Source organism: Oryza brachyantha, chromosome 9 (assembly GCF_000231095.2).
Source record: "Oryza brachyantha chromosome 9, ObraRS2, whole genome shotgun sequence".
Taxonomy (NCBI): domain Eukaryota; kingdom Viridiplantae; phylum Streptophyta; class Magnoliopsida; order Poales; family Poaceae; genus Oryza; species Oryza brachyantha.
The window spans coordinates 13,416,081-13,436,798 of record NC_023171.2 but is presented as its reverse complement, the minus strand read 5'-3'; the positions used below and the strand labels follow the sequence as shown (position 1 = coordinate 13,436,798).

The 20,718-nt window shown below is 45.1% G+C and overlaps 2 protein-coding genes across 2 annotated transcripts; both read left to right on the top strand.

The window, feature by feature from the left end:
• Window positions 1-11,573: 11,573 nt before the first annotated feature.
• LOC102706129 (dehydration-responsive element-binding protein 1A) lies at window positions 11,574-12,589 on the top strand. Its single transcript, XM_040527698.1, has one exon. The coding sequence runs from the start codon at window positions 11,639-11,641 to the stop codon at window positions 12,344-12,346; it is 708 nt and encodes a 235-aa protein (XP_040383632.1). The 5' UTR covers window positions 11,574-11,638; the 3' UTR covers window positions 12,347-12,589.
• Window positions 12,590-16,363: 3,774 nt separating this feature from the next.
• Window positions 16,364-17,381, top strand: LOC102705844 (dehydration-responsive element-binding protein 1H-like). Its single transcript, XM_006661392.3, has one exon. It carries the CDS (start codon window positions 16,529-16,531, stop codon window positions 17,252-17,254), a length of 726 nt encoding a protein of 241 aa, XP_006661455.2. The 5' UTR covers window positions 16,364-16,528; the 3' UTR covers window positions 17,255-17,381.
• The last annotated feature ends 3,337 nt before the right edge of the window (window positions 17,382-20,718 follow it).

The following is a 20,718-nucleotide window of genomic DNA, read 5'->3' as shown; positions in this document are numbered from 1 at the left end:
TTAATTAGTAGCTACGAGCCAATTATCTCGAGCTAATCGATGCACGTAAACGATATCGCTTGCAATTGATTGATCAGCTAGCATCTGATCTCAGCTTGACTAGCTACTCTCCCGCTGTCTGAATCTGAATTTCAAAGATGATCTTCTGAATGACTGAATCCAAATATATATTCCGGTTAGTTCGTGCCAATGGGGATGCAGCATAAGAGCCCATGATTGATCCCATGATCTTGTAAACAACTGTTGTTACTCTTGAGCTTAATTAATTGGCAGTGATATTGTCACTACAGGACACTTTTGAATCCAGGGAGAAGCTCTAGCTTTCATGTAGCTTGCTATTTAATCAGAGAGTCTAAATATGCACACAATTAATATATACCATTGGCTCTTAATTATTTGGACTGTTATATGCCGAACGAAGTCTGAATAATGTAGTTTTATAAGACAAGCTAGGTCTACTGTCATTCTTAAATATTAACAGAGGCAGAGCAGTGTAACACCTCCTCTTGCAAAATGGTTTTTGTTTATTAATTGATAACCTCGAGGATTATCTGTCGCATACAATTGTTATATTTGTAATATAATTGTTGTGTTTTTTCTAGAAAATCAAATAAATAAGTGAATACAGAAATCTTATGCCAAAGATAATAATATAAAAAATAGTAGTTACTCTCTTCATCTAGGAAGATTTATTTTTAGTACATATCGCATATAATAATACGAAGTTAAAAACTGCTTTTTTTTTCGAACGCGCAAAGGAATGCATTCTGCTTTTTTTCAAACCACAATGCATATGTTGCTTGATTTTTCAAATTTCAATGCACATGTCCTCTGGTTTTTGAAACCTCAACGTATTAATTGCTTTGAAGATGAAGTGTTTACGGAGTAAATGAAGGGAATAAAAATTTAAATCTTTAAAGGTCGGGGACGGATGTAGGAGTAGTTTCTATGTTGGCTGTATGCCGACCAACGACCGACGCTGGAAATGTAAATCATTTCCATTATATTTTCAAATATACTCCCTCTGTTTACGAGTACTTCCTGGTTTCGACCGAGTGTAAATGAACTTTGGCCACTACGTTTTATGAACATTGATATTAGTAAAGTAGATTGAACAACAAATTAATTTCATGGTACAGCCTTGATGCTACAAAATATTAATTATTTAAAATTATCGTTGACCAAAGCTAGGCATCTGAAAGTCGAAACCGATTTGGTAGTAGTAAAACGGTAAAAAAGATGGAGCAATCGTTTGTTCTCTAAATATAACAGTTTCAGTAAGGAATTGACGCAGCGAAACATCAATCAATAGACCCTAACAAATACTTACGAGTAGCCAAACTGATATTGCTGCAATCAAAAATATCTTCTTCGATCGATCGATCGCACATGCTTGACATTTCGTAAAGCATAGCTGCCTTGGCACGGCAGCCACAGGCTGGGATCTCGTCGATCGATCGCCAACATGCGGGAAGCAGATTGGGCGTGATCCTGCAGGCCGTTTCAGGGACACGGCCAGTGACAGGTGAGGACGACGACTGCACAGATATTTCGGTTGCAGATGGGAGAGATGATATGCTGCTGCTCTTGCTCTGCCTGATCAGATATTCAGATGTACTTACTGTGTCAGCAAGGCAGGAGCAGTGCTGCTTCTGTTTTGGCACCTGATCTGTTCAGAAGTCATAATTCAAGGAGATTTGCTCCTGTGCAATAAAAGGTATCTCGAGGTACGAAATCATTTCTCACCGTTGGATCTAGTCGAGTAGAATGTGCACTGTTAGATCCAACGATCAGAAACGATTTGGTACTGCGAGGTACCGGTACCTCGAGTTACTTTTTATTGGACCGTAAAATTGCTCTATTTCAAGAAGGTCCAATGGCTCATTTGATTTGACATGGAAACTTTGTAGGCTTTGAACCGTAATGGAAAAGTTTATTGTTTGGTTCTTTGAAGTAAAGGGTTGGGATTCAAATGATCCTCTGAAATACCTATAAGATGGCTCGAAATAGGCCTTGTTTTGATCCCCAAATTTTTTTTTACAAACATCACATCGAATCTTTTGAAACCTAAATAGAGCATTAAATATAGATGAACGAAAAACTAATGGCACAGTTTTGAAATAAATCACGAGATGAATCTTTTGAGCCTAATTAAGCCGTCATTACCCATAAGTGCTACAGTAACCTACATGTGCTAATGATGGCTTAATTAGGCTTAAAAGATTCGTCCCGTGATTTATTTCATAACTGTGTAATTAGTTTTTCGTTTTATCTATGTTTAATGCTCTATTTAGATTTCTAAAGCTTCGATGTGATGTTTGTAAGAAAAAATTTAGGGATCTAAACAAGGCCATAGAGATACTAGAGAAAAGTTAGCATGATGTCCGACCTCTCGGAAAATTTCCTCTCCGTCATTTTCTCTCCCCTAATCCTCTGTTTTTTTTAATACTTCCATTCCTATTAAGATTCAAAATCTTAAGCTTTTACGGTCCTGCGTTTTAAAGGGAGTAGAAACCTCGTGCTCTTGAGTCATCTGTGTTGGTCTGATAGGTTTGGATTACATAAATAATTTATTTTTTTAGTGTTAGTAATGTTTATTACTGCTGATGCTGCAATTACTTGTTCATTTGTTCAGCAGCGGCTAGCGAAAAACTTCTGGTTTGGTTGCACTAGTAGCCCAGTGGGCCGGCCTTAGAAATAAGCCACTTATGGGCTGTTTGTCAGCCCAGTAATTCCCATCGGAGAAACAAGTCAAATCGGGCCAGATAAGGCAAAGCGTTAATGGTTTTTGGAATTTTTTTATCTTTTAAATATTTTTAATAAATAACTTTATTACTGAACCTTGGAGAAAAATATTTTTACCGTAAGAACATTTTGGTCACGCGCAATGTTAATGGCATGACAAAACAACGTTACTGTACACTCTAATTGGCGTGGCAGCCTTGCCATGTGCTGCTAGACCACTAACATTAGCATGGCAAGCCTGTCACTTCAAAAACTCTACGTGACAATGTTATCTCGTCACATCAATGCCGATGGCGTGGCCAAAAGGTTTATACGGTAAAAATATTTTTATCCGAGGTATAATAATAAAATTATTTAATAAAAATGTTTAAAAAATAAAAAATATTCATGGTTAGAATTAGGAGTGTAAGTGGGCTGGCCCGCGAGCCCGCTTATAGGCCAATTAAACGGGTACTATCGGCTTAATTGGTCCATAGGCGGGTTCGCGGCCGGCCCACTTAGACCCTTTGTTGGAATTCCATACTTTCATTATGGAGTTAGAGATGATCTGAGATTGTAATAGATTTCATGGTGATGTAGGCATCATTGCATTAAGGTTCAGCCGCCACAACATTATTACGTTTGAGTGGAACCAGCTTGGCATCACGATTACTCGCGCCATATCTACACTGTTCGCGCGCGATCCTACGCTCGCTGCTGACGCGCTAGAAATCCTCCTCGTCGAGGCCGAAGGTGGACGGCACGATCAGAGACGACGACACCCTGAACGGTGGAGTCTCAACGCCGGCGGAGTCGAGACCGTCCAGGTCGACCAAGAAGTCCTCGGCTCGCAGCATTGGCGTTGGCGGCGGCGGCGCTTCCGTCCGCCTCGGCACCACGAAGCTCGGCTGCACGGCGTTCTTGACGTGCACGACGGTCTCCGCGGCGCCGCACTGCGGCTGCGGCGGCGGCGAGAGCGCCGGCTGCATGCAGTGCCGGAACACCGCGGCGAGCGCGAACTGATCGCCGGCCACGGCCCCCGCGCACGCCGACCCCCTGCCCGCGGCCGCCGCCCGCGCCATGACGTGCCGCAGGTTCTTGCTCAGCCTGGCCCTCGCCGGGGATGAGGCTGCGGCGGCGGCGGCGGCCCCGCCACCGTGCCGGCCGCCGTCCGCGACGAAGTTGGTGCGCGCGTGCTCCCCGCGCAGCACGCGGGCCGCCTCGTCGTAGGCGCGCGCCGCCTCCTCCGCCGTGTCGAACGTGCCGAGCCACAGGCGCACCCGCTGCGCCGAGTCCTTGATCTCGGCGACCCACCGCCCCGACGGCCGCTGTCGAACACCTACGAAGCGGCGGCGACCACGGCACGCCTTCGCCGCGGCGGCGCCACCGGCCACGACCACCTTGCCGCTCTCCTGTGCCGCCATGACCACGCTCTCGATCCTGAGCTGGATATACAGCACGTGTTTAACTTAGAGCACTTAGCTTTAACCACTTTAGCTAAGATCAAGCGCTGTCCTGAACTGACACACTCAAAGCTGCTATCTTTGCAATTTAGCTGCGTATATATACATTTGGAGAGAAGTACAAATACTGAATATATACGAGTACACCACAAGAGTTGGAAAAGCATCTACTGCTTAGCTAAATCTTCTCTGATCCCTCTGTCTTTTCTCTAGTTGTTTTCTGTGTGACGTCTTGTTGGGAGCTACTAGCTCCTGGTCAGATTGGAGTGACATGGACATGCTCCAGTTCTTGGTGAGTTAAAAGTTAAAACCTCTTGCAATTATTAGCCATTAATTTGGATGCGATCAACAATGCAAAATGTTGCTTAATCTGCTCAAATCTTTTTCAGTTTGTCCTCCCTATCCATATGATTGCCCACTCGTGTTCTTCAGAGATTGTCATCTTGCAGTGCTAGATGCTCCCATGAGGACTAAATAAATCCTGGCCATTTTTTTGTGTCAGATTGGCCTTCTGATGATCGATCGATTGCAGGCTCCTCATCCTCTGAACCCCGACGTGTTTGTTGCCATCTGTTCGCTCGACGTCGCGCTGCCAAGTGTACGACGATGCTAATGGTATCGTCACAAAAATTCAGAAATAAGATAAGAAATACGGTCGTCGACATCATTTTCGAAATGGGAAGAAAAATAATTTCCATACCAATTGCGATGAGATCATGGGAGAATATACCCGTTACGAACGCTGGCCGTATACTGCGTATTGCAGGAAATGCAGAGTAGTATAATCTCCCATACGCCCTGATTAACACTAAACATTCCATGGCGAGAAAGATGTTTTTTGGTGTCTTGTTTGAGGTCACGATCATGGCTGCTGCCGACGAAATGCAGAGAAGTAAATTATGCATAATGAAATGTATCTGGCAAGTGGCAATCCATGCTAGACCAGCTGACAGATCGAGCCAGAAAGACGAGACAAACAAGTAATCATGCATGCTATACTGGTATTACTGTATTAGTACTGTAAATCAGTGTGATGTATATCATTGCATGCTAGTTTAAACCTTGCTACTGCATATTTAGTTGCAAGCCCTAATCTCTGAATTTAAGATGGATTGCATTAGATATGATCTAGCTTCAGCCTTCAGATGCAGATGATGGTGACCTGCTTCAGCCTGAGTTTCCTGAGCATTTTTGTGCTGTCGCTCTGCTGAATCACAGACAAGGTCTGCATTCGACATGAAACGCGCTGTCAGGTTTTGCTTTCTGTCCCAGTTTTATGGTGAATTTGGAAGCCCAAGAACTGCAAATTGAGCCTTTGGGCCGATGGAGTTTCGTCAGTGTGCACAAGATGAACACATCTGCTGCAAGAAACGGGTCCAAGAGCAAGACGCTGCTGCGATGTCATGGCGTTCTCGTCAGCTGTGACGAACGAACTGTATCATCCCTAGCCGTCAGAGTTACATCTGCATGCAGCTCCCTGCGACGACGAGAAGGGGCACGCGTGCAGACGCAGGTTTGACCCCGAGAAAATATTGACTTTCTGGAAGGGCCAAGAGCAATGTCAACGCCTGTATTTTAATTTTTCACGGTTGTTGAACTGCAGATATCTGGTCGGTTTAGTCAAAGGCATCGGTCACGCCAGCTTCAGAAAGGCAAATTCTCCTCCTGCCTGTTCAACTGAAACAGGAGGCAACCCCCGGATCTCTCTGAAACTTTTGTTGACTTGCCTGTTTGAGCACGCTTCACGTCAGTGCTGATTCTAAAAAGGGGTCAATTTATCGATCTTTTTGAGCTCCCTTGTTCTTAATTGCTCTGTCAATCGATGGAGAAACTAGATAGGTCGCTCGTTGACTCAAAAAACTTGAATATTAGAGAAGGAATTTGTAAGATCATAGTCCTGATCTATATTCTGTGATGAACAATTGGCTTGTAAATTGATAGAATTTGGTTTGGAAACGGTTATGGTGTTGGTGTGAGTGTGTGTGACTAATGTGGGTCAGGTTACGATATTTGTGCCCGGAAACGATTTGTTTGTCTCTATGTGTATAGGTGACTTGAGTTCAACTGTGGTCAATGGTAAGAACCATGACTAATTTCAGGGAGGAACCAAGGTCTGGACGGTCAGGATGGACCATGACTAGGTTCAGGGAGGAACCGAGGTCTGGATGGTCGGGATACCATGTGACATGGTTAAACTATAGAGTCGTGATTCTCAGAGGTCAATATCGATCAACAGCAGTATGATCGTGACTAGGCTTAGGGAGGAGCTGAGGTTCGGACGATCAAGGATGCCGGGTGATGATGTTGAATACGAGATGACACATGATGGAGGAACACCGTGAGGGATGGAATTGTAACGGGCTTCACATGTTGTATGTATAAGTGCCAGAAGAAATTAGGAGAAAAACGGGTTGGAAGTTAGAAATTAATCGAGAGAAACATGTGTGCTACAGTTCGCATGCTACAATACAGCTGAGGTACTGTAGCACGTTGGGTCTCCTGTAGCATATACGGTATACGTACGGTGCAGCGGCAGCATGGTGGAGTTGGTTTCGGCACAGGAGTTGCTTTCGGCCTGTGCGCAAGGAGACGGATCGGCTACGCGGCAAGGCAGCCGACGGGTTTGAGTCCGGTTGGATCCATGTGCGTGCGGCTGCGTGTGGGTCTGCTGAGGAGTTCGGTTGGGTCTTCATGCGGCTGCGAGCGTGCGAGGCCGAGTAGATAGATTTATTTTGTTATAAATAGATAACAAGAGGTATGTATTTGGTGTGTTTTTTGAGAGATTTAGTTGTTGATTTTAGATCAACGATTTTGATAGTGCTGTTGGTGCACTTTGTAAATACCAGTTAAAGCAAAGTTCAGATCATTCAATCTACGTTTTATGATTTTATTTACTGGTGATTTTCTGCATCCCGACGATCTGATCGGCGGTACAGGAGCGGCGCGATTAAGTTAATCTAAACAGTTGGCGGCGGCATAGGAGCGGTGTCATAGGTAATATCAGGAACGACGTAACCGGAGGTAATCTTTTATTTCGCTAAAAGATTTTTGGGTTTTGGTTCTACCTACTGTTCACCCGCCCTCTGGTAGATGTGGTTAACTCTGTTTCGATCCTACAGAATTAATATCAATTAAATAGGTAGAAGTGATGCTTCGAATTCAAACTGACTAGCTTACTATCTCGTGAAGCTAGCCGAAAGCCGAAAGACCCTTAAATGTTTCTGGTCGCTCATTGATTCTCATGTGCAGTTGGTCAGAAGAGCTAGTTAGCTGGGCTGAGCTTGATTTGAGCGAATTTAAGTAGCCCGGCTGCCTGCTAGGAGGTGATTATCAAACACCATATTTACAAAAAAAAATAATTTATAAATAAAACTTTTATATACATATGCTTAGCGATCTAAAAGACAAGAATGAAAAATAAGATATTGTAAACTCCCCCAAATTAACTATAAATTTAATATTAAAATTTTAAATTTTGGCTTATAAGCATAAGCAAAAGCGAAAAGATGACGTAGAAGTTTCCTACGGACAATATTCTTAGGTGTACTGTTGCAATCAACAGGTTAGAAGGTCTGCATTGATTAAGAGAAGTAGAAGAATGAATCAACTGAAAATAGTTCATGACAAAACTGTTTATACCCATGTTATTAAAGGAACCGTAAAACAAACTTTAGATTAAGTTTTAAGTTTTAAATTAAATTTTAGCTGAAGCTGGTAAACCAACAAATTAAGAATGAGACAGCAGTGACACCAAGTCTTACGCGAAAAAAAAAAAAGAAGAAGAAGACTCCATCGACGCAGCTGTAACATCTCCGATCACAGCTTAACCGGGGATTGTTTCTGCGTCGCGGTTCCCGACAACGGGAAATCTGCACGTTTTCTGATAGCACACGAATACCACCAGTTCAGGTAAGCAGCACAACGCAGAGAACGCAGAAAGGTTGGCTTCTCTGTTCAGTGAGGTGCCAAACTGCCAATATAAAACTGCCATGATTGCTTGTTTATCTTTCCTCAAAAATTACTCGAGTAGCCCATTTCATAAGTCATCGGGCTGGCTCAATGGGGCTATTTCCCATCGGATGCAAATACTCTAGAATTACAATGTTTTAATTCTGTTTCGTAGAGGCCGTATTGGGTGAGCACAATACAACTAATCTAACATTACACCAGTATACAATAGCCCACAGCTTGTAGCCACTTCCTTGAATACTACTAAGTTTTTTGCGTAAGCAATGTGTCGTCGGCGGTGAACAGATTACCGTGGAAAAGCCATCGCTGATTAAACAACCCTGACCGGAAGTTAATTAATCCCTCCAATCCAAAGAACCATAAGCAAAACTTACCCTCCAAACCCAATATAATACTCCTCCCACTTCTTATCCAGATAGCTCGCACAAGATAAGCATCAACACGAGTAAAAACAAAAACAGAAAACATGTTTTACATGCTAAGTGCTCCCGGCTCCAGGCTACCGGGAGGGCCAGCCAACCCAAGCCAGCCTGCAGCAGCAGCAGCTGGGCATGACCACAAATTACTACTTTACTCGGAATCGCCAGTTCAGATGCTTCATACTAGAGAGCTCATCAGCCAGAAGATAACCACAAACCGATAGCTACTCCTCCACTCATCACTAGAGAGGATGGAAAGGATTAATTAGTACGCCCAAAAGCGTGTGAGCCGCGCCGTGAGCGGATAAGACTGGAACCTGGACCGCGTCTCGTCACCGCCGAAAAATACGAACCCCGCAACAATGGAGGAGCCGTCCCCGTCCGCGCGGTCGCGCCCCTCTCCAACACCGAGCTCAGCCGAGCCGCCCGCGCGCGAGGATGGGTTGGATTTTCGTTTTTTCTTTTCTTTTTTTTTTAGGCAGGGAGGGGTTGGATTAGGTGATTAGCTCCAAACGAATATTTGTCTCGTCTGTCGTATTAAATTTTAATAATTTTATATAAAACTTGTTTTCAAAAAACTATTTATTTAATTTATCATGCTATTTAAATAGTTTTTAATGGCTAAATCTAGATATTCATTCTCGCACTATCAATATTGTCCTCACTTTATCAAATTTAGAAAGTGTGAATGCCTAAAGTGTATATTAGATCTAGGGCCTATTCGTTTCACGGGTGAAACGAAGGAAACTAAATTCTTAGGAATAAATCCTACCGCTGTCCTTCGTTTCGAAGGAACGAACAAAGGAGAATCACGGGATTTTTTTCCTACCCTCCCGATTGCATGCGAAAAACTAAGGATTATTTCCATCCAGTCTGATCTCATGTATATGATTCCTGGCGCGAAAGCGGCGAGCGAAGCACGCGAAAATGACGCGCGAGGCGTGCTTTCATCGGAAAAAGAAAGGTACTGGTCAAAAAGAATTTTAAAAATCATAAAAGGCATTAAAAAACGAATAAGCCCTAATCCCTTTGGTTTATATTCCTGTATTCCGAATGCTCCATAACATCACATTCCTTTGTTTTTTTCTCTGTTTTGCATATGCAAACCCATAATATTTCTATGTTTTTCCTATTACTATGTTTTTCCTTTCCTTTGAACCGAATAAGCCCCTAGAGTTGAGAAATCGTCTAGATTTCTTGAAAATGCTCGTGGGAGGAGAAAAAGGATAGCCTTCTGGGCGTTAAGAACGCGACCTTTTCGCCGGCATCTGCGTCCGCTGCTGCCGCCGCCGCCCCTCCCAGCAAGTTGGGCAAGGGGGAGGGGAGGGAAGGGGAATTGATCGCTGCGGGCCGTGCGAAAAAGTGGCGTTTTGTCCTGGCCTGGCGCTCGCAAGTGGGCGATCGAGGAGGTGCGACGCATTCGCCCCGCCCCCGCACGCGGTTCAGGTGCATGCAGCTTTCCTTCCCTGCGGCTGATAGACAATAATACCGGGGGTTTGCCTGGCTGGCTCGCGGCAGCGGTTTCACTCGCGTCGCTGTCGCCGGGATGGATTGGATGGATGGCTGGCTGGCGTCCAGTGGAATGGGAAGGCCCTTTTTTGGGGGGTTTGGACAGCTGGTTGATGAGGGGATGGATTGGTGATGCTGCTAGTTGCATACAACGCCACTAGTCCCCCACGTTTCATAAACAGTTTGGTGTCTCCGAATAAAACTCTTTGATGTTTATTAATCAAAAACCGAACAGACCTTACCACAAATCTCAATGTACGGCTTAATTTTTATTTAGATATGACTAGTTTGTCGAGCAATTTCTCGATTTGTACCGGTTTAATATGGCTAATAGCACGATAACAAAACGGTTGACCGGATGACACCATATCCATCTCTATTGGTTACTCTCCGTAGGATTATAAATTTTCTCCAAAACCATTATTTGAGCTGATGAAAATGGAACCATGTAAAGCACACAAAGGAATCCGCCACAACTCCCCCATGCCGCCTTCCAAGGTGAGAATGACTAGCTAGCTTTCTATATCCGGCATACTAGATCAGATCAGCGTGGCAAAGGCATCATAAAACACCAGGGGATCATCACCAATACCGCGAGTCGACGTCAGCGTGCCCGCCAAACGTCAGAAATGACGAGCTGGACGCTGGAGATCCGCGGAAACCCATGCTCCCACCTGCATTGATCACTACCAATTCCATCAGGATCAGGAGCACTTAATTCTTAATTAGCACATTAGCTCAACCGATGAAGCGCAAAAAGAACAAAACAAAACACTACTTCACCCGTCCAAAAAAAATATCATGTTTGCCTCCTTTCTTGGTCCTAAAATAGATCAATTTTAATTAATCATCGCATTAAAGTTTGTAAAAGTATAAATCACATATACTACGTATTAAAACTAGATAAAGTACATAACAATTGTGTTGGAACTTAATATCAAATGGATAGTATTTTAATTTTCTTGGTTTTATATTTGGGTATATGAGATATATAAAAAAATAAAATTATTGATAGTGTATCTTAGTCCAGTGGTTTCTTATGGATCTCCAAACTGAAATGCTCCAATATCTTATTACAACTAACCACCATGCATGATCATCAAGCAACTAAAACACAAGCTAAAGTTCCCTTGTGCTTCACAGAACCAAGCATCCAAATTGGCAAGGGCCGCCTCTTCCTCTTTTCTTTAATTAATTAACCACAAGGCAAAGCAAAGAGGCAAATCACAGTTGGGTGGGAGCAAAAAGGCAAGCAAGACTGGTCCACTCAAAATCCAATAAACAAAATTAGTCCAATTAAGTAACAAAGCATCCGGTCACTCTCAAAGTCTCCCCACTGTTTCCTCGGGTCTCACTGTCTCGGCCAGATTCATCCCCTCTTCCTCCTCCCCGAATCCAGCTCACTCGCCGCGCCTCCCCCGCGGGCTGATTCGCGCCACCACCTATAAATACGCGCGCGCGAAACCGCCATGCCTCCCATCGCCAAAACCACAGACGAGCTGCGCAGAGCAAGCAGGAGCAGAGCAGAGACACGGTTGAAGAAGGCAAGAAGGGATGTGCGGGATCAAGCAGGAGGTGAGCGGCGAGTCGCCGTGCAGCTCGCCGGAGCGGCAGCAGACGGTGTGGACGGCGCCGCCGAAGAGGCCCGCGGGGAGGACCAAGTTCCGGGAGACGCGGCACCCGGTGTACCGCGGGGTGCGGCGGAGGGGCAATGCCGGGAGGTGGGTGTGCGAGGTGCGCGTGCCGGGGCGGCGCGGGTGCAGGCTCTGGCTCGGCACGTTCGACACCGCGGAGGGCGCGGCGCGCGCGCACGACGCCGCCATGCTCGCCATCGCCGGCGATGGCGGCTGCTGCCTCAACTTCGCCGACTCCGCGTGGCGGCTCGCCGTGCCGCGCTCCTACCGCAGCCTCGCCGACGTCCGCCACGCGGTCGCCGAGGCCGTCGAGGACTTCCTCCACCGCGGCCGCCCGGCGGCGCTCCTCTCCGACGACGCCGACGCGATGTCCGCCACGTCGTCCTCCTCGCCGTCCTCCCCCCACACAGACGACGACGAATCCGTCGCCACCGACGGCGACGAGTCCTCCCCGGCCACCGACCTGGCGTTCGAGCTGGACGTCCTCAGCGACATGGGCTGGGACCTGTACTACGCGAGCCTCGCGCAGGGGATGCTCATGGAGCCACCTTCTGCCGCCGCCGCCGCGGCGTTCGGCGACATCGACACCGACGCCAACCTCGCCGACGTCGCGCTCTGGAGCTACTAGAGCTCAACCACAACCAATTGTACATCCATAGCTCCGAATTTTGCCTCTTTTTTCCTCCTATTTCCTGGCTTTCGATGCCAGATTTTGGTACTGTACGGATACTACTTTGGTAATGTGATGAGGAACAAGTTGCAAAAACAGAGCATCTTCAATCAGCCACTGACTTCCCAAAATAGTACGGCAAAAAAATAGATTTTTTTTAGCATCTGAAGATTAGTCCTTGTGAGGAAACAGTTTATTGGACAATTTAACGGCAGCGATGAGAGATTAACAATACATGATCTCGACAGAATGCTACGGATGCCGAACCTTGGATGGTACAGTACTAAGGTTACAGTGTTAACTAGAGCAAAAGTAGCTGGTTTGTCAATGAAATTCGTAACAGATAACCTATGCATTTGAGTGCAATTGACAGTGGATCTCTGAAAGCAGATTCAAGTCAATTCTACTTGATTTGTTCCGGTTTTGGCCGCACCTTTGGTGAAAACGCTGCAGGATATGCAATCCTGGTTCATTTACAGGTCAAACGCTAAAATACTAAGCAAGGTCAAAGTCAAAAGCCCCAACTTGTTGCACAGTTTTATTTCCATTGATTTCTTGCAAGTGAATCGGCTTGACCTACGGTGCCCAACTCCGCAAAGTTTCTACATGATTCACCTCTTCTAATAATGTCCTAAAGGACCAAACAGACTTGCTAGCTTGCCAATTCAACAGTCCTCAACATGTCCAATTGGACATTCCCACACAAGTGAGCAGGCTCTTTACACCAAATCTTTTGTTTTGCTTATGCTTATGCTTGTAAACCAAAATTACTTTTAATCTTTAATTTACAGTTGATTTTTAGTTTTTTCGTCATATTTTTTTCTAACATTGTCTTTTAAATCGTTAGAAATACGTAAATATAATTTTATTTATAAATTATTTTTATTTATAAATATGTTATTTGACTTATTTACCGAAAAAGACAAAGATTCACCCCTCCTAATCTTTTGACTCTTTGCAACATCCAAACTTTCATACCGCCTCCTGTTACAGAGCTCTCCAAAAACCTTGGTGACCCATAGAGATGGCAATGGGGACCTGATCCCCGATTCCCACGGTAAATTCACTTATTAGAGGATGGGGATGGTAGATATATATCAACCATGGGGGATCTAGTGGTATAAAACCTATCCCCGTCGGGGATGATGGGGATGGGGACGGTGCACCACTTCCCGTCCCCGTCCTCCGCGGTGACCCGTTTCATACCGTAGAAGGGAGCAATGTTAGACTTCATACATGTTTTGGCCCATAAGATAAAGCCCAATTATCATAGTATATATAGCTTCTAAATGGGTAACCCTAACCCTCAACAACCATTGCCAGCCGCCGCCCCACCCGGCCGCCTCTTCCATTTTCGTCGCCATGAGACCCGTGACGCACCGCCCGCCACCACTCCGTGCCGACGGCCGTCCCCCACCACCACACTACCAGACGGCTGTCTCGCCACCGCGCTAGCTGGCCGACGGCCGTGCCCCGTCGCGCCGTCCACCCGCGGCCTCTCCGCCCTACAGCGCCGCCCCACCGTGCCAGTCGTCCGCCACCTCTCCACCTGACGGCCGCCACCCTCATCCCGACGCGTCGGTTGCCACCCTCCTCCGGACGCGCCAGCCGCCGACCGTCGGCACGCCATCTCCTGCGACGTACTGCGCCGGCCGCCCGGCGCCATGGCTTTGGCCTCTCCTCCCATGCTGATGGGGCAGGGAAAACCATGGTGAAAAAATCACCGCGGTGATCGGGGATGGGTTCAATATAAGCCCTGTGGGGGTTCGCGGGGACGGGAACGGGAACGGGGAAAATTTTTTCCCACATGGATGGGGACGCAGCAGTGACCCCGACGGTGAATTCCCTATTGACATCTCTAGTGACCCATACCCGAGCGCCAGAGCCACGAGACAGCAATTTGATAATTTCATCGAGAGAAGGAAAAACACACGTCTCCAATTTTTATTTTAGATAAGGAACCACTCGTGCCCTCATCAGTAGCACGATCTTTTCCTGGTGCCAAATTTTTTACAGCAGAGCGGCCACGGGGAGCAAGCTGCAAATTAAGCCAGCGGCTTAGCTGTAGCCAGAAGCCAATTTAAAGCGTGTGCAGGCGCAGCCAGCGGAAAACGAGAGGAGGCAAGGCAAGGCAAGGCAAGGAAAGGAAGCTGCGTCCGTTGCCGCAAATAATATCAGCAGCGCAAGCACCGGCTCCCCGAAACCCCCAAGGGGCGCGGGCGGCAGCATCCGCACGCACGCGCTGCTGCGGCAAGCTGCGCGCGTCGCTCTCGCGTACGTGACGGCGACCGCGAGAGATACCACCTAAACTAGCTGCGGATTGCGGTCCAGGCTGCGGCGCTGGATACGGCTAAGGAAACGCCTGTCGCTGCTTCTTATCCCGGGGGTTGTCGCGCACCCGGTATGGGAGGTGTGGGAGTTTTTTTCCTTTTTTCTCTCTCTCTCTCTCGCGGTTTGTGGCATGTGTGTTTTATCGGGGGTCCGCGGGAGTACAGTGTCCCGTTTGTTTGGAACCGGTTGGAGTTCAAGGGGAAAAGTCGGTTTTCCTGTTGCGGCTTATTGCGCTCTATGGGCGCGTTCGAGAGGGACTAACGAGGGTAACTTCTCTTTTACTACACACGCTTAACAAACTACTTAAATAGTACAATGTTTTTTTAAAAAATCAGGTTAAGTCATTTTTAAATTTATAATAAAATACTGAATATATGAATTAATCATATGCTAATGATTTTTCTTGTTATAGGTACGCTGATTATACCTGTTGGCACAACCATATGCGAATGAGTCTTATGTTCCCACAAATAAACTTATTTCTTTCATTCATCTTTTGTGTTTAAATAAAACTATTCATGCACTTAACTTTATATCTGAAACAATCACCCAATTTCTCCATTACAAACTTGATATTTTTCTTTGCATAAAGCTTCAAGTTCCACTCGAAAATATTTGAACAAAACTGTGACGTGTGAACCTTGGTTTTGGATCCGGATTCAGTGACATTGCTCCATGACATTTTCAATGACATTGAGTCACTGACATGTGAAACCCACGTGGGCCACAATGTCAATGAATCTCCGTCCCTTGCTTTTCCCCCTAGGACCAAAGATGCCTGATGTTTGGTTAGCAACTTAACATGGTGAAAGCCATCTATTTGCAGCATGATTTGAAATATACACGCAATGTTTCGTAATATAAGAATTTTCCCCCTATAATTTGTTTCAAAATATAAAAAGAGTTTTAGTATACTAATTGCTCGAAAATATCAGTTCTAATTCAATTTTGTTCATACGGTATCCTCTTCTCCCAATTACAAAAGAGCATCAATTTGAATCTGTCATGATCTATAGGTATAGAATTTATTTATTCCTCCGGTTAATATACGGTGACTCCTTGATCTTTGTTGTATAGTAAATTATAAATCAATATCGATCAGAGTTTGATTGTGTCTGTACCTTCAACCGGACAAACAGAGATATACGGTAATGTCCTTCCTTTTTTTGCTGCCAGGCAACGATCGCTGCTTGGTGTAGGCCCAGTTGCGCTAATACGTGGATGACGACGTATTTATACTCGGATAAGTAGTCCTGATATGCGGACTCTTTCTCGTTGTTAATCTATGTCATTAAAATCTAATCCTATTATAATTAACGTGAAAATTTCTAGACCCCAAAGCGAACGCGGAGCCTCTTTGAGTTGTCTTTATATTATAATAATAGATATATATTTTTTTAAATGAGACAAATGTTACGCCTTAAAAAAATAAAACGTCGGGCAGTGTAAACACAGGAAACAGAGAAATATCTTGTACTGGTTCCTCCAAGAGCAAAGGTAGGCCCCACTCGCCAATCCGTCACCCACCCACCGTTAAGCGATCAAAGCCCCCACGGCCCCACACGGCCATGCCGAAGAGAAGCCTAGTTTATTACCAGTAGTTTTTAGTCCCAGGTATTGTTGTCACCAGCTGTGCTTCTCTTCGCCTCCTCCCATGGCTTCCCCGCGTCCCGACCCGCCGCCCCCAGAGGCATACCTATATATACTCCTCGCGCTGCCGATCACTCGGCAACGCGCTCTCACTAGCTCAGACCAGCTCGGCCATCTCTCGATCACCAGCCACTCCACGGTTAGTTGCCACTTGCAGCAATGAGCTCGTCGTCGTCTTGGTCGGGGTCGGAGGCGTCGTCGGGGTCGCGGGTGCAGCAGGACAAGGCGGTGGTGTGGTCGAAGCGGCCCGCGGGGCGCACCAAGTTCAGGGAGACGCGGCACCTGGTGTTCCGCGGCGTGCGGCGGCGCGGCGGGGCCGGGAGGTGGGTGTGCGAGGTGCGGGTCCCCGGGAAGCGCGGCGCGCGGCTGTGGCTCGGCACGTACGTCACCGCCGAGGCCGCGGCGCGCGCGCACGACGCCGCCATGATGGCGCTCCGGGGCGGCGGCGCGGCGTGCCTCAACTTCCAGGACTCCGCGTGGCTGCTCGCCGTGCCGCCCGCCGCGCCCTCCGACCTGGCCGACGTCCGCCGCGCGGCCACCGAGGCAGTCGCGGCCTTCCTCCAGCGCAGCAACGCCGCGGAGGCCATGGAAGAGGCCACCTCCAGCGCGTCCGCGCCGCCGCTGGCCAACAGCGACGTCTCACCGTCGACGCCGCCGCGGCCTCCAGTCGACGCAACGACCGAGCTGCCCCTGCCGGCGACATTAATGGACACGTTCGATCTTGACTTCTTCGGGGAAATGGACTACGACATGTACTACGCGAGCCTTGCGCAGGGGCTGCTCATGGAGCCGCCGCCGCCGCCGGCGACGGCAGCGGCGGAGGCCGCCAGTGCGCACTGGGACATCGGCGACGAAGCAGCTGACATCGCGCTCTGGAGCTTCTAAGCTCTTGACACTGTCTCCATTTGACTGTACTCTGTGTTTGACTGTGTAACGAATTGATACTGTGCCTTGGTAGCATGTTTAAATTTGTTGATTAAACGATTTTCAGAGCTCAGATTTCGCTAACGATATGGCCTTATGATCATTCTCGTTTCGTCCTTTCCCGGGTTCACAATTTTATTCGAATTCCGTCGCTTCGGTTAAAAAATATAAATATTTTTTAAATTATTCACTTTTACTTGCTCATAATTTACGTGGTTGAATTTCAAGGTGGATTTGCTGAGATTCTCTTTTTCAAGAACCTGAATAGTCCTAGTGTCGTTGAAATTATGGAAATCATGAGAATAACGCATGAGTGCTTATATTGTGGTGCAAATTTTAGAGGATTATTTGGTTGCCAGCTAAATTTTATCATCATGTGCCAACAAAATTGGTCACGATTGTCTAAGTTGAGGTAATCAAATTCTTAACCACACATGTCAAACTTAATAGAATCTTAACATATTTTTATTCGCTACGTAATCTTGTCATAACTGTGGTTGCGACCAAACAACTAATAGACTTGCCTAACTCTAGGCGTGGCAAACTATGTCTAGCAACCAAACACCTTCTAAATTAAATAAATACTTATATTTTAAAATGTAGGGAGTAAGTTGATTTGTAGCTCCCGTTATCCATACTAAAATAAAGTACCTTTTCTATTTATCTCTCCTCCCTCAATCCCTCAACTCCCATACATCTTTAACACCTATCCAACACCATTTTGATATTAGCGGGAGTCGTTTGGTCTTTTGCCAAATATATCAATGCACATTTAAATAATTAAATCTCAATTACATGACGGTTTTGTTGAAGAAAACACTATTATTTTCATTAAAAAAAGATGTCACACCTATTCTAGGTTATAAGATATTTTTGTTTTCTAGATTCATAGGTATAAAAAAATACAGACTAACATATACATCGGTCCATAAAACCAAACCATTTTATAACCCTAACTACGAGAAAGAGTATGTATTAAAGCAGGTACTATAGCAGACTATAAATCAGTTATAAGCATATTTTAAATAGATAATAGGGGAAAATGAAGGGCAACGAGCTACTAATTTATAGCCAGCTACAACATGGACTCCAAGACACATGTGTGTATGACAGGTAAGACCGAATATTAGTTATGTAGTATATGCTATTGTATGAATTGGTTATTAAGTTGGCTATGGAAGTTGTTTTTAACATGTTACTTTGAAAGACAAGAGTGGATGATGATGTTACGTTGCGTGAAAAGATTCCAACTAGAAAAACGGTGGTCCAGTCCAACTCGTCGATCTCCCAAGTGGAGTTGAATCCAGAAGATGTGGCCTCCTTGCCGACTCGGTCTGGGTCCATCCATGGTTAAAAATTGCACCTGACCTTTTGAATCTTCCCCCAATTTCTGGCCATCGCAATCCTTCTAGGCGAGCTGAGCATGAGCATGAGCTTGAGCTTCACTAGGTAAAAGGGAAGCAGCTGCCTGCCACTCTCACTCTCACGCTGTGGCCCGGCGGTAGTGGACTGGTGCAGTGCTGCATCCCACACGTTTTGGTTGCATCAACCGCGATGGGATCACGAGGGGAGAAACCTGAACAGGGGCCCAATTCTTCTTTCCTGAACATCTAGAACGCCTCGTTAGACCATAGTTGCTCCCAAACTTTGAAAGAGGAAATGAAATACCACTCCCTCTATTTTTTCTTTAATTTTACGCGTTGATTTTTGGACGTGCGTTTGATCGTTTATCTTATTTAATTTATTTGTAAATATGTAAAATTATAGCCATTCTTAAGATTAATCAAAATATAATGAAATAATTAATAACTATATACGTGTTTGAATAAAATAAATGATAAAAGTGAATGCCGTTAAATGAAAGAAAATATTTGCGGAGTATGAATTATGATCAACGACAGGACATGTTTGGGAAAACACCAACGATGCGGCTTTAGTCATAATTGCCTGACCTGCTTACCCAGGTTTAAAGCCTGATGATATATCAGAGACTTACAATGCATGTCTTCCATATAAATATGATTAAGTTAGAAATACATTAGTAGGACTTAATATCTTTGAGGAAGTGGATTCATAGGTGTGTTGTATTCTAAAACAATTCTTATGTGTATGTGTTAAAGGGAGTTGCCGTAAAAATGAAAGGGCTTAGCTAAATAATTATTCTACGGCAAAAAGAAAAATCTTGATCGTTGATCTGGAATTCTATAACACCTACAAATAAAAGTATCATCTCTACTCCATCAATCTAGAAACATCCTTAAACAGTTTGACATCCATCTAGAATGTCCACGCCCGATCGATCGAAAGAGTAGAGAACAACTTGTGATCATCCTTGTCAACCGAGAGAGCCCATACCATACCGTTTGTTCGATACCCCGACGACGACGACGGCCAAGCGAAAACCAAGTTAGTTACACACAGCAGAACGCGCTGCAGAGATAGTAGAAAAGCTCGAAAGAAAACGCCGTGAAGCTGCTGCGTGCCCGGCAGCTAGCGAGAGGGCAGTGAGCGACTATGAGAGTGTGACAGCTAGTGTTCACGATACTAATTCCGCATCAAAAAACCGCTCACAACGATATTTATTCATCTTTTTTAAAAAAAATGAATGACCGATAGAAATCATTGAAACTCAAATAAAATTTTATGAAATCTAAAGTTCATTTTAGTCTTTTAACCTAACAAGAACAGACGGTTTAAAGTAAGGTCAACAATATAATCAACAGCTAGTTCTAAAATTGACGCCTCCACATATCTGCCATCAAATTTATTGGATCTAGTGCTACAGTTAATTAGCATAAGCAAAAGTTTATCGTGACAATTGTTAATAGCCTATCTACTCGCTCTTGTATTACCGGTCAGATAGATGCACTCTCATATTCCAATGTTCTGTTATACTTATATTTATAAGCTAAATTTTAAGTTTTAAAATTATGTAAATTTAAAAGTTGATTTTAAAGTTATGTTTGTCATAATTTATTTTTTAAGCATATTATATTTATATATATATTAATAAACTATTTTTATTATTACTAGTAAATATATCGTTTAGCTTTTAAAAAAATACATCTACTAGTATAAAAGGAGTAGCGGTGATGGTAAATCTGCTATCAATCCCACCATCAACTCGAAAAAAAATTAGACATACATATCAAACAACTTTATTAATTATACTTTGATTACGTATGATATTTTTAATAAAACATCGGATGGGTAAACATGCTAGTATTATAAAACTTTTATATTTGGAGAACCAGTTTTGATGGGGTTTGCGATCGTTGACAGCCGGAGCCGAGCTGCCACACTGACCCCCCTTTCCACTTCCAGCTATCCATCCATTTCCCCGCGTTGCGCTTGCACCGAGTAACGACTACCGCTTACCTATATATTCTTCCTCTCCTCTCCAACCTCACTTCACCTCACCTCAT

Coding starts and splice junctions, on each gene's coding strand:
- LOC102706129 (XM_040527698.1), top strand. CDS start 11,639: ATGTGCGGGATCAAGCAGGAGGTGAGCGGCGAGTCGCCGTGCAGCTCG.
- LOC102705844 (XM_006661392.3), top strand. CDS start 16,529: ATGAGCTCGTCGTCGTCTTGGTCGGGGTCGGAGGCGTCGTCGGGGTCG.